Source organism: Eptatretus burgeri, chromosome 10 (assembly GCF_056783735.1).
Source record: "Eptatretus burgeri isolate ZD-2024b chromosome 10, Ebu_testis_v1, whole genome shotgun sequence".
Taxonomy (NCBI): Eukaryota; Metazoa; Chordata; class Myxini; order Myxiniformes; family Myxinidae; genus Eptatretus; species Eptatretus burgeri.
In genome coordinates, this window is record NC_140970.1 from 71,194,148 (window position 1) to 71,207,553 (window position 13,406).

Consider the following 13,406-nt stretch of genomic DNA (forward strand, 5'->3'; position numbering starts at 1 on the left):
TTGCTCAAAGCAATTAAAAGTTCTGAATTTTAGATGTGAGTCACTTTTCACTGATCTATTCTTCTGCTTGCTGGCAAATGTCATTTGCAAAATTAAAGAGGAAGAAAACCTGGTTTTAGATATGTAGGAAAGATTACTACAACTTATTACTGCCATCCCCACAATTTATTCATGCTCAACAAAATAAATGCAGTAATTTTATTGGTATTATGATTAAAATGTCAAAAATATTAGACATTCATCAGAGACTATAGTTTTCAAAAAGGGTATATGGAGCACAAAATGCTTCACCAATATATAATGATGGGATTCATGAGAATCTCAACACTTCAAGGAAGCACTTCACCAGAGAAGACCAAGCAAGAAAGACCGTAACAATTTAAGACTGTGTTGGTGAATGTTAAATGTGATCGGTATATACTTCTTTACTTAAACATAACAGCTCCATTTAGAGAGAAGCTCATAATATTTTCCATGTGTGAAACCCCAGCGGGATTAAAAGGGACATAAAAAGCATACAACGTGGTGGATTTCCTGCCCTGTTGTTAGTAATTGTATGAACTTTGCATCTTCCACAAGGGTCATTATGAGTTTGTTTTTTTTAAGTAACACTATATTTACATACACTACATGGCCAAAAATATGTGGACACCTGCTCATCCAACATCTCATTCCAAAATCATGGGCATTAATATGGAGTTGAGTCCCCCCCCCCCTTTGCTGCTATAACAGCCTCCACTCTTCTGTGAAGGCTTTCCACGAGATGTTGGAACATTGCTGTGGGGATTTGCTTCCATTCAGCCACAAGAGCATTAGTGAGGTCGGACACTGATGTTGGTCAATTAGGTCTGGCTTGTAGTCGGCGTTCCAATTCATCCCAAAGGTGTTCGATGGGGTTGAGGTCAGGGCTCTGTGCAGGCCAATCAAGTTCTTCCACACTGATCTCGACAAACCATTTCTGTATGGACCTTGCTTTGTGCACGGGGGCATTGTCATGCTGAAACAGGAAAGGACCTTCCCCAAGCTGTTGCCACAAAGTTGGAAGCAGAGAATCATCTGGAATGTCATTGTTTGCTGTGGTGTTAATATTTCCCTTAACTGGAACTAAGGGGCTGAGGCCGAACCATGAAAACAGCCCCAGACCATCATTTCTCCTCCACTAAACTTTACAGTTTGCACTATGCATTCAGGCAGGTAGCGTTCTCACGGCATCGACCAAACACAGATTCATCCGTCGGACTGCCAGATGGTGAAGCATGATTCATCACTCCAGAGAACGCGTTTCCACTGCTCCAGAGTCCAATGGCGGTGAGCTTTACACCACTCCAGCCAACGCTAGGCATTGCGCATGGTGATTTTAGGCTTGCGTGCGGCTGCTCGGCCATGGAAATCCATTTCAGGAAGCTCTCGACAAACAGTGCTTGTGCTGACGTTGCTTCCAGAGTCAGTTTGGAACTCGCTAGTGAGTGTTGCAACCGACGACAGATGATTTTTCCGCGCTTCCACACTCGGTGGTCCCGTTCTGTGAGCTTGTGTGGCCTACCACTTCACGGCTGAGCTGTTGCTGCTCATAGATGTTTCCATTTCACAATAACAGCACTTACAGTTGACCAGTGCAGCTCTAACAGGGTAGAAATTTGATGAATTGACTTGTTGAAAAGGTGGCATCCTATGACGGTGCCACGTTGAAAGTCACTGAGCTCTTTAGTATGGCCCATTCTCCTGCCAATGTTTCTCTGTTAAATTGCATGACTGTGTGCTTGATTTTATACACCTGTCAGCAATTGGTGTGGCTTAAATAGCCAAATCTACTTATTAGAAGGGGTGTCCGCATACTTTTGGCCATGCCGTGTATATAGGCCAGTAATATATACATATACATAATATGTATGTATATGCTGGAGAGACAGCATTGGGAGCAGATGGCCTTGCAAGCTGCATGGTATGGATTGTGTGGTACCCATAAGTTACAGTGTTTGTAAAAAAGAGACAACAACACAAGGGGCCCTCCGAGAGATGGGATGGAAGATCGGCCTAAATGGATGGATAAAACGGATAAACACCCCCACACTGATTTTGACAAGTGAGTATGGATTGTGGATGCAAGTCTGGTAAGGGTGTCAGTATGAACCTGAGTTGGTCAATTTTGACAATTGTGTAGGAGAGGTTGGTCAATGGTGTGATGGTTTGCATGAGGAGGTATGTCAGATTTGAGGGAAGTGTGGATGTGGAGATCCACTTTCTCAACAATCCACTTCCCCCCCATCCACTTTCTCAACAATCCTCTGGAAGAAGTCTTTTCTTTCAAGCTTCTAGGTCTCACTATCTGCCATGACCTTTCCTGGGAAAGTCACATTTCCAACCTCGCCTCAAAAGCCAGTCGCCGACTGGGAATCCTCCGTCGTGCTAAGTCCTTCCTCGGCCCTCTTGAGCTCCTGACCACTTACAAAGCTTTTGTCCGTAGCCTGATTGAGTACTGCTCTCCCCTCTGGGCTGGTGCTCCTGCCTCCCACCTTTCTCGGCTTCATGCTGTCGAAACCAGGGCATTTAAGATCATCGGCATCTCCCGCAATGAAGCTGAGTCTTTGGGCCTCTCACTCAATCACCGCAGGTTGGTCGGTGGTCTTTCTGTCTTCTACCGACTCCTCTCCAGCCTTGCCCCCCTGCTCTCTCTGCGATTTGTCCCCACCACATTTCCACAGGGCGCTCAAGGTCCGCCAACAACCCCCTTCTGGTAAAACTACCAAAATCACGGATCACTGCTCATCTTCACTCTTTCATTCCTCTTTTTTCCTGCCTTTGGAATAAACTTCCTCACTCTATTCTTTCCCATTCTTCCCTCCAGGCTTTCAAAACAGCTGTTCACCACCACCTCTTATCTTCCCCCATCCAAATCCTCGATCTTTTCTACCCCTGATAATCCACCCAAGCCCACTTCCTTCATTTCTCCTGCTTTCCTTCCTGAAAGTCCCTGAAATGTCCATCTTCTCTTCGCCATGTTCCCCGTCCCATCCCCATCCCTCTCCCTTCCACAGTTCACCTAATGTGTCTGTTCCCCACTGTTTTGTCCCTTCCACTCCCGCCCCTCTTGTCTCATGCCTCCTTGCTGTGAGTTGTGTGTTAGCTCTCATACGAGCCTCGACCAAGGTATACAAAAAAAAGAAAAAAAAAATAAAGATGCATTTGAGGAGGGTTGCATATTCATCAGTCAGATGGGTTGTGGATGAGAATAGGGTGGTGTTGTGAGTGAAGAGGAATGTAAGAGTCTTGAAAGGTGTGTGTGTGTGTGTGTGTGTGTGTGTGTGTGTGTGTGTGTGTGTGTGTGTGTGTGTGTGTGTGTGTGTGTGTGTGTGTGTGTGAGAGTTTCAGTCAACTGGAGGGTTGAGGATTCATCAGAGTCGGATGGGCTGTGTGCGAAAGGTATATGAGGAGGTGGTACAACAATGCAGTGCCTTCAAATAGGGGGCACATAAGATGACCGGGAGAAACAGCCAGGTAGCAAACCACAGTGTTGTAGTTCCTGGGGTTGTACCTCAGCAGGAAAAGGATGTGAGGAGGAGAGTGAAATGGCCAAGTATTGGATAAAGGGAAGTATGGGAGAGAATGGATGGAGTGGTGTGTGGGGTGCTTCAGAGTTTGAAAGGAAGGGTAGAAAATGTGTACATATGAAAATATATTTATATATATATATATATATATATATATATATATATATATATATATATATATATATATATATATGTACATATGTACATATGATTGGGATTGAAGAAGATGAATGAGATTGTGTTTGAGTATGCATGTGTCATGTTTGGAGTGTGTCATGAGTGGTGAGAAGTCGGCACGGTTGAGCAGAAGGTAAGAGTGTGATCCATGAGCTGAAAACGGGTTTGAGGAGCTTGAACAGAATATGGAAGAAGGCATTGGAAGGCGAGAGAAATAGATGTGACTTGCTGACGAAGCAGGCGAGAGCGGGGTTGGTGAAGTTGAAGAGGGGGGAAAGGATGAAGAGGCGAAGGAAGGAGAGACAGAGGAAGAGGCTGAAGTTCTTTGAGAATCCCTTTCGATTTATGAAGGATCTGTTGGAGCAGTCTCGATCCGGTGCACTGAAGGTACCTTGGAAGGTCACCTGTGTGTTACGTTCACAGATACAAGGAGGGATGAAGTGATGGAGGGTATGGAAGGTTTTGTGAGAACAATGCAGCCAGGTGTTCCGTTTGATTTATCGGAGCCGAAGATGTCTGAGGTTAAAGCAGTTGTGAGAAAGGCATGGGCGGCATCGGCTTCCAGGCCAAGTGGAGTACCATATAAGGTGTTTAAGCATTGTGGAGGCATCAGGCAGTATCTGTGAAAGGTTCTGAAAGTGGTGCGGAGGCAAGGAGTGGTGCCCAGTCAATGGAGTAGGGTGGAAGGAGTTTAAATTTCGAAGCAGGAGGATGCATTGACACTTGAGCAGTTTAGTCCAATATCATTGTTCAATGTAGATGGGAAGATATTGATGGGTGTCTTTGCTGCATGGCTCTCAGGCTTCATCAGAGAGAATGGTTTTGTGGATGGTTTTGTACAAAAGGCAGGAATACCAGGTTCACCAGGAAGTATTGAACACTCTGCAATGGTCTGGCAAGTATTACAGGAGACAAAGAGGCAAAGGAAGGATGTTGCAGTGGTATGGCTGGACTTGGAGAATGCATATGGGTCAGTACCACATGCCTTGATCAGATATGCCATGGATTTCTTTTGGGTGCCATGGAGATTTAGGAATGTTCTGATGGCATATTATGATCAATTTTGGATGCGGTTTGCGGCACAGTCTTACACAACAGAGTGGCAGAAATTGGAAGTGGGGATTCCGATGGGATGTGTCATCTCCCTTATTTTGTTTGTGCTGGTTTTGGACTTGCTGATACGTGCTGTAAGTGGACATGGGAAACAAGTGGAGCTATCCCCTGGTCAGAGCTTGCCAGCGATGTTTGCATTCATGGATGAGCTGACAGTTGTCCAACAGTCAGCTGATGGAGCAGTAAAGGTACTGGAGCAGTTGGAAAGGTTGATGCGATGGGCAAGGATGGGCTTTAAGGCAAGAAATTTGAAGTGTTTGGGTGAGAGGAGGGGTGGCAAACCATGTTCACAGGTTTGAGCTGGGAGGGGAGGTGATTCCATCATTGACGGAGGCCCCCGCAAAGAGCTTGGGAAGATGGTATACAGTGGAGTTGAATGATGTGGGAATGGTGGAGAAGGTAAGGAACAAGTTTCTGAGGTTTGAGGATTGATGAACGTGGTTTGCCAGGAAAGTTGAAGATATGGTGTTTGAAGTTTGAATTAATGTGACGAGTATTGTGGCCATTGATGGTCTATAATATTGAGATTGGGTATGTAGAGAGGATGGAGGTTTTGGTGAGTGGGTTTGTGAGGAGGTGGTTAGGAGTGCCTTGCTGTTTGACGAATATTGCTTTTTATGGTCAGTGTGGAAAACTCCGGTTTGCCTTAACATCGATAACCAGGGATTATAAGGTGGGGAGGGTGCGGGAGTTTATGATGGTGCGGGATTCCAGTGATCCAGTGGTGAAGAATGCTCTCCCAGAGAAGAAGGCAAGTTGGAAATGGAATGCAAGAGCAGAGGTAGAAGAAATGGAGGAGCAGTTGCAACAGGAGGAGGCGATGGGAATGGTGCAGCAGGGTTAGCAGGGTTTGGAGTGGATGAAGCATGATCTATGGGGAAAGGCATGTGTGAAAGAAAGGAGGAAGATGGTGGAGAGGGAGGTGAGAAGAAAGGAGAAAGAGAGGAGGTATGTGAAAGCAGTCAGACAGGCACAGCAGGGTGCTTGTATGTGAAAGGTTTTATTGATGTGCGCGCGCACACACACACACACACACACACACACACACACACACACACACACACACACACACACACACACACACACACACACACACACACACATCTCTTACTAGTTATTTATGGAGCCAATTCTATTTCGCACAAAAGCCTGGCTTTTAGGCAATGAACAATGGCCACTCAATGAGCCATGATTTGTATACAGGGCCCTCACCTTGTACTGACTGATGGCCATATTCTGCCGAGGTTGCCTGGTAAATCTCATTTGATTTTGGCTCACTAACAAGTGGATATTGAACTCTTGTTCGGCAAACATTGCTGAGAAATGACTTTTAAAACAGGTGGGATTGAGATTGACATCACGTTCTAAATGGTTGTCTTTCCCAACTCTCATCTTTAGCCTAACAGCAATGCCTTTCATTTGGAATTTGAAATTTTCTCCACGTTATCCTTTTCTTGTGTAGTTGCAAAATGAATTGCCACAAGGCTCATGGTTGATATAACGATGGAAATATGATTTTTTGTGGGTTATTTTTTTTTGGTTGTTTATGTGTTTCAAGAAACAAATGTCGGGTGCACTGAATGTAAACTATGTTTTGATTGCCATGTGCTTTAGGCCTTGGCTGAGTTGTTGCTTTCCCTTTACTCCTGAAGATATACAGGGGGTCCTCGCTATACATCCAAGATATGTTCCCAAAAAGTTGGACTTATAACGAAACGATGGATAGCGGGGAATTTCTCCCCATAAGAATTAGTGTAATTAAGGGGAGATGTTTTCCAACACTTAGTTTACATCTTACACAACACCACTCAACATGCCGAGCAATCAAAAAATATGTATGAAACACACAAAACATCGGAAAAGTACAGTAAATTTAACAAATTTTAAAACCCAAACGTTTACCTTTTTATCTCAGTTACCATAACGTTGATCTATTTTATAATGATACTTTAGCAGTCTTACCCCTTGAAGAGCTCCAAGCTCTGATCGTGTCTGTCAAGCTGCCTGCATCATTCCTATGCCCTCTAAATTATCCTTCCCACTGGGCCACGTGGTTTCCCCTACGAACCCAGGGCCTGGCCTTTGCACATGCACTCATGGTGCGACCCCCCCTGCAGTGTCTACACGGGACCTCCCGAAAGAGCTCCCGCAGTTACCACGCACACTTCGGCTGTGCCTGCAGCAAGGGCCGCGTTACCCGAACAGCACGTCTTGCATGCCACGTGTCACGCCATGCCCTCTGCACAGCCCTCGTCGACGTTCTTTAAAATAGTATGAACAGTCATCGGCGACAAACCGAGATAGGGAGTGATATCGGCTGGTCGTTCACAATCCTTATTTTGTTTCACTTTGTCTAATTTGACATCCAGAGTAACACTACTGCATTGCCGCTTACGTGCAGGTTCACCCTTTTTGTGACCGCTTCGTTTACCACTCATTGTTCAACGATTACCGTGGTAAAGTACACAAAGATTAAAAAAATACAGTACATTACTGTACAGTACGTGGCGGCATTAAGTTCAACAATGCACAGGGTGAGATGACACTGTGAAATGTGAGGTGGGACGCCTGGTAACTGGTCTTCCGTCCAATGGATGTTTGTGTGGGGAATTGTTGGATGGATAATGAAAATGTTTCCAAATAAGTTACGGACTTGTATGTAAAACAACGGATCGCGGGGACCCTCTGTACCTAAAAATATCGGTATAGGATGCACCACTTGTCAGTGTCGAAACCATGAAGGTGCTGCTACATGGTTTAAATAATGTTCGGTCTTTGCACTTGCCGATAAAAGATCCACAAACCATTTGCCAACATGCTAAAGTGAGGTTTAATTAATAAATGGAATTTGTTTGACAGAGGCAAGAATCTCCAGAACCCAGCGACATGGAACCAGTCCTGTCAAAGGAAGAGCTTCGCATTGTTGAGGGCCAAGGCGAGTCAGCAGATATGGATTCATTATCTGATGACAGCAATAATAATTTTGGTAAGAGTTTTTTGGCAATGCTTTTTAGTTGGACTGTACAGGCTCATTTTGGGTGACTGCTTGAAGACTGTGTGTTGAAGCTAACTTCTGAAGTCGTTGTGGACAATACGTGTAATATGTCTGTTTGAAAATATTGTAACGCTGTGTTTGTCCCGTGACAAGTTTACCCGTCTAGACGTCCTATCATCCACACAATGAAAAGGTGATCTCACACAAGGAATAATTGCAATTTTTAAACAACAAAATTGCATTCTTAAACATCAAATTGCATCAATTCATGAGTGGCACGTTTCAGCTAGCTTTGCACTGGTACATCTTAAACAGCCTGAAGTCACATGATTGGGAAGTTTGGTATCTGTACAAGTTTTTAATTCCAAGGAAAAGGGCAGTAGTAGAGACAACTGGGACAGCTACGTGGGTATAAATTAGTTTGAGAGAACAGTTATTCTTTACTTTAAGGTCCCACCGACGAAAACTTTCCGTGACTTTGCATGCAGAGTCAGAAGAGGAGAGTTTACCTGAAGATACAGAGCAAAGCATACCATTGGAAGTTGTGAAAATTGGAGAGCAGCTTTCTTTGGGAAGTATCTTCACATTTCGTGTGACGGTCCTACAAGCTTCAGGAATTCCCACAGAATACACTGATATCTTCTGCCAGTTCAAGTGAGTCATTGAACTTTTTTCTACTTATTCAGTTTGAATGTTGGCCCAGCTATAAACGATCATCCTGGTGTCTCACAGGAAACGCGAGGCATCAATGTGTGTGCCGTCATTGGAATAGATGTGAAATTGGGAGTCCCGTCTGTCGGCATTAGTTGGTGGGCATTTAAGGATCCCTTGGTGTCCTTCGTGAAGAGTAGGCGAGCTATTGCTGGCATCCTAAACAAATTCCAAATTCCTGCCCGAAATATAGAGGGCATTGGCATCTGCGGCACAGCCACACTCACAGCCAGTGATGCTACTCGCAGCCTTGTGATGCATAAGAAAGAAGTTAGGGAGGATTCTAATTTAAATAATCTTTTTTTTTTGTAAGTTAAAACAATGAAATGTATGTTAAGTCGAACTCATGTGCAGAAAGAGAAAACTTGAGAGGAAGAAGAAGAATTTTAACTGGTGTACCCCTGTGCAGTTTATGATACCATTTACGTTTATAAGTCAATATAATATATTACACTATGTTTATTTAATTTAAAATAGAAACAGTCTAAAAGTTTCCTGTTCAGTACATTGTACACTACTTGTTGGAAATTACCGTTGTTTAACGATTCTATCCTTCAGCTTCCTGCACTGTCATGATGAAGCTTTTTCCACTGAACCACTCAAGAACTCAGGACGTGGGACAGCACTGCCCTTCTACCATGTGCAGAATGTATGTTTGGCTCTTCTTTTCATAACGTTGAAGGAGTGGCGTTTTGCGGCCTTTATTAAGCCAAAGTAGATTTGAATTATTGAAGAGTAACTAAACTGAAACTTTTGCATACAAATGTTGAAATGCTTGTTCTGTGAGGTGGTTACGTAAAGCACATTTTATAGTTGAGCACAAGGACGTCGCCACCAAATATTTTTGGAAGCAAGCGATGCCTCTGGTTTAACAGAAGAGTCATGAGTGAGAGTCATCAGCACGGGTTTTGATTCAAGGAAGTTCCTTGAAGTGATCTTCATACAATTCTTTATTTTATACACAAAATAATGCACAAGGAAACCCAGACACAGAAGGAGCCCACTCTGCCCATAAAGCTCATGCCTTCTCCACATTCCTGAAAACATAGGAACACAACACTATCTCTTCCCGCCTCTCCCTCCTTTTTCATGACTACACATTTTGTCATTGCATGTGCATGTACGTACACACACACACACACACACACACACACACACACACGGAGGTGGATATTTCAGACTTGGGAGGTCTCTGTTACACCTTCTGAAACCCACATATGGAGATATCAGCCAACGACACACTGGTCTGCTGGAGGCCCATACTCTTGAAAAAAGTATTGGGGTATTCACCAGTCATGAAATGCTCCCAAAGTATTCTGGAGACATCGCTACTCTGTCATGGTGTGCTTGTCTGAAGGTGGTTTGAGCAGTGATTTTTATATTTATTCAGCGTGCGGCGATAACTCGCCAACTCTTCACGAAAGACACAAAGGGATTATTACATCCACAAGCTGATGCGAGAAGAGGGGACACCGAGTTTCATGTCTATCCAAAGGATGGCGGATTTTGTAATGCAATGCCTTGTGTGGTAAGCTCCAATCTGACAGTATATAGTCCGGTAGGGATTCAAACCCAGTCTAGATCGCCCAAGAGTAAATGCACTACCTCTGCATAATACTGTCTCGTATTAATTGCTTAAATTCTTTCAAGTTGTTGCAAAAATATAATTATTAATTGTGACAGCTGGGATTGCAATATCTGGAATGCTTTTACTGCAATTGTCTGGATGTTCCAAAATAATGGCCTGATATATGAAAAGTTTGCATAGGAGGGAGGAAGTAATGATGTGACTTGGAGTACTGTTGGATTTCTTACTTATGTGGCCCACTGTACAGTGGTTGAGAACAAAGTTTGACTTCATTAGGAATGATCACATATATATATATATATATATATATATATATATATATATATATATATATATATATATATATATATATATATATATATATATGTTGTTGTTGTTCATCTTTCGGCTGCTCCCGTTAGGGGTCGCCACAGCGGATCATCCGTTATGATCCGCAGACTGATTTGGCACAGGTTTTACGCCGGATGCCCTTCCTGACGCAACCCTGATCGCCTCTTACGACACAGGGATCAGGATTTGGGTGTCGCCATGATTCCGGGCTGCTCTACACCCTGCCCAGTGCAGAGCCCCCGTCCTCAAGCGATCCTCCAACCCAAGCCTCCGAGTAGCCGGATTACAGGCGCACGCCACTACGCCCGGTATATATATATATATATATATATATATATATATATATATATATATATATATATATATATATATATATATATATATATATATATATATATATATATATATATATATATATATATATATATATATATATATATATATATATATATATATATATATATGAACATTCCTAAAGAAGTCAAACTTTGTTCTCAACCACTGCACAGTATCTAGTGCCATCTAGTGCCCTACTAGTCATCCATATCTAGTGCCATATCTAGTGCCCAACTGTGTCTGCAGATGTCCTCCTGCAGTTGGGTTACTTTTTTATTAGGAGATTGGTGGCAGGATTTGCACTCCAGCCACCGTAAAACCCTTGATTCCGCAAAACACAAAAACGCAAAAAAATCTGAAAACCCACTCCGTAGGAGTACCTCCTGTGCAGCTTCCCTTCGCAGGGCAGCTCACCGGATGACGGGATTGGGGCAAAGCCTTCGGGACCCCCAATCTTTGATGATAGGAGGGAAACCACGGGGTAACATCCCTGGGTCAGATTGCGGGAGAGTGTGTCGGAGTGGAACTGAGATGTCGTCCACCAGACAGCGGTCTCCTTGGGTTAACCTGAGGCGGTCCCTTCGGGTGGGTGCCTGGAATGTCCTATCCCTAAGAGAGGATGATCACCTGTCTCTGTTATCATCTGAGCTCAAGTGTTGGACATCGGGATTGCAGCTCTCTCTGAGGTTCGGAGACCGGATTGCGGAGAGATAATGGTGGGTGGTTACACCTGATGGTTACCATACCCAAGGAGTTGCTGTAGCTGTGTCCAATAAGCTGACCCCAATGATAATTGAGGTAACACTGGTCAACGAGCGTAGTATGACATTAAGGATTCGTCACTCCTTCAGTGTCATTTCCCTGGTCTCTGTTTATGCTCCGACTGAGGTGAGTCATCTCTCCGTGAAGGATGCATTCTACGCCACGCTTGAGTCTGTGGTTGATCAGCGCCCCAGACGAGATACACTTCTAGTCTTGGGGGATTTCAATGCATCGACTGGAACTGATAGGGATGGTTATGAGGTGTGTGTTGGTCCCCATGGGTCAGGAACTATGAACCAGAATAGCACGAAGTTCCTTGACTTTGCAAGAAGTCATGGACTTAGGGTGGCTGGTTCATGGTTTCAGCGCCCACAAGCTCATCGCTGGACTTGGTATTCCAACGTTGGCGGTGTGGCAAAGGAGATTGACCATGTCCTCATTGATGGTCGTTGGAGGATGATCCAGAACTGCAGGGTCTACAGGAGTGCTCAGTTCCTCAATACTGACCACAGGCTTGTTGTAGCAACTCTAAAGCTGCACCTTAAATCCTGGAGAATGGTACCATCCCAGCCTAGGCTGGATGTTGGCAAGCTCAGGGATGAGAGAGTAGCTGAGGAGTTTGCGAACAAGCTGAGTGGACACTTGGGGGGTCTGGGTGCTTTGGGGGGTCCTGAAGAGTTGTGGAGTGCCTTCAAGACCACCGTCCTTGATGTTGCCGGTGGATGTCTTGGAACTCACCGCAGGGCAAAGAAGAATTTTGTCTCTCAAGGGACACTGGATACCATTGACCAGAGTCAAGGGCCAGGCTGAATGGCAGAGCTGAGCTGTTCAGGGAGCTGAGGCGTAAAACTGTATGTGCACTGAGGGTGGACAAGGAGGCCTATGTGCGAGGAATCTGTGAGGGGGTAGAGCATCACCTGTGGACAGGTGATTCTCGTCCCGCTTACAGGGGAATTCGCTCATTGCGTTCATCCAAGCCCATCCCCCGGAGTACTGCAGTTAGAGCAGAGAGTGGTAGGCTCTTGACAGAGGAGTCTGAAGTGAAGGCCCGCTGGGCCGGTTACTTTGAGCGGTTGTACCAGGCTGATCCCCCAGCTGTCGAGTTGGATGTCAATGGTGTTACAATCCCTGTTGCTGACCCTCGAATCAACTGTGGTCCACCTTCACTTGTGGAAACACGGGCTGCAGTGAACCAGTTGAAATGGGGCAAAGCTCCAGGGATCTGTGGCATCCATGCTGAACTTCTCAAGGCTGGTGGAAATGCTGCACTCGTGTCGTTGCATGCAGTTTTGTGCTCTGCCTGGAACACAGCCATCATCCCAACTGACTGGAAGAGGGGCCTTGTTGTCCCTCTCTGGAAAGGGAAGGGTGATCGCCAAGACTGCAACAACTACCAAGGGGTGACGCTGCTCTCAGTGCCGGGCAAGGTCTTTGCTCGGATAATTATTGACAGGGTTCGCCACCATCTGCTTGAGCACCAGTGTCCAGAGCAGTCAGGCTTCACACCAAAGAGGTCAACGATTGACCGTATCCTTGCTCTTCGTGTCCTCACCAAACGCAGATGAGAGTTTCGGCAGGGGCTGCTTGCAGCCCATGTTGATCTCTGTAAAGCGTTCGATTCAGTGAATCGGGTTGTCCTCTGGAGGATTCTTGGTCTTCGTGGGGTGCCACCAAAACTGATCGATCTGATGTCTGAACTCGACTTAGGTACTGAGAGTGCTGTGAAGTGTGGTGTTACCATATCTGACTTATTTCCAGTTGTTACTGGAGTTCGTCAGGGGTGTGTACTGGCCCCCACACTTTTCAGCACTTGTATGGACTGGATTTTAGGGAGGATGTCGGAGAG

At 44.9% G+C, this 13,406-nt stretch overlaps 1 protein-coding gene across 1 annotated transcript in view; it reads left to right on the top strand.

Annotated features, from left to right (window-relative positions):
- The window catches only part of LOC147018842 (kinesin-like protein KIF1B), an 87,445-nt gene that overhangs the window by 14,961 nt on the left and 59,078 nt on the right, over positions 1-13,406 (top strand). Inside the window, exons 7-9 of the mRNA XM_085898901.1 lie at positions 7,698-7,824; positions 8,322-8,487; positions 9,103-9,193. Coding sequence (XP_085755027.1) covers positions 7,698-7,824; positions 8,322-8,487; positions 9,103-9,193 — 384 coding nt within the window. The remainder of the gene's footprint in view (positions 1-7,697; positions 7,825-8,321; positions 8,488-9,102; positions 9,194-13,406) is intronic.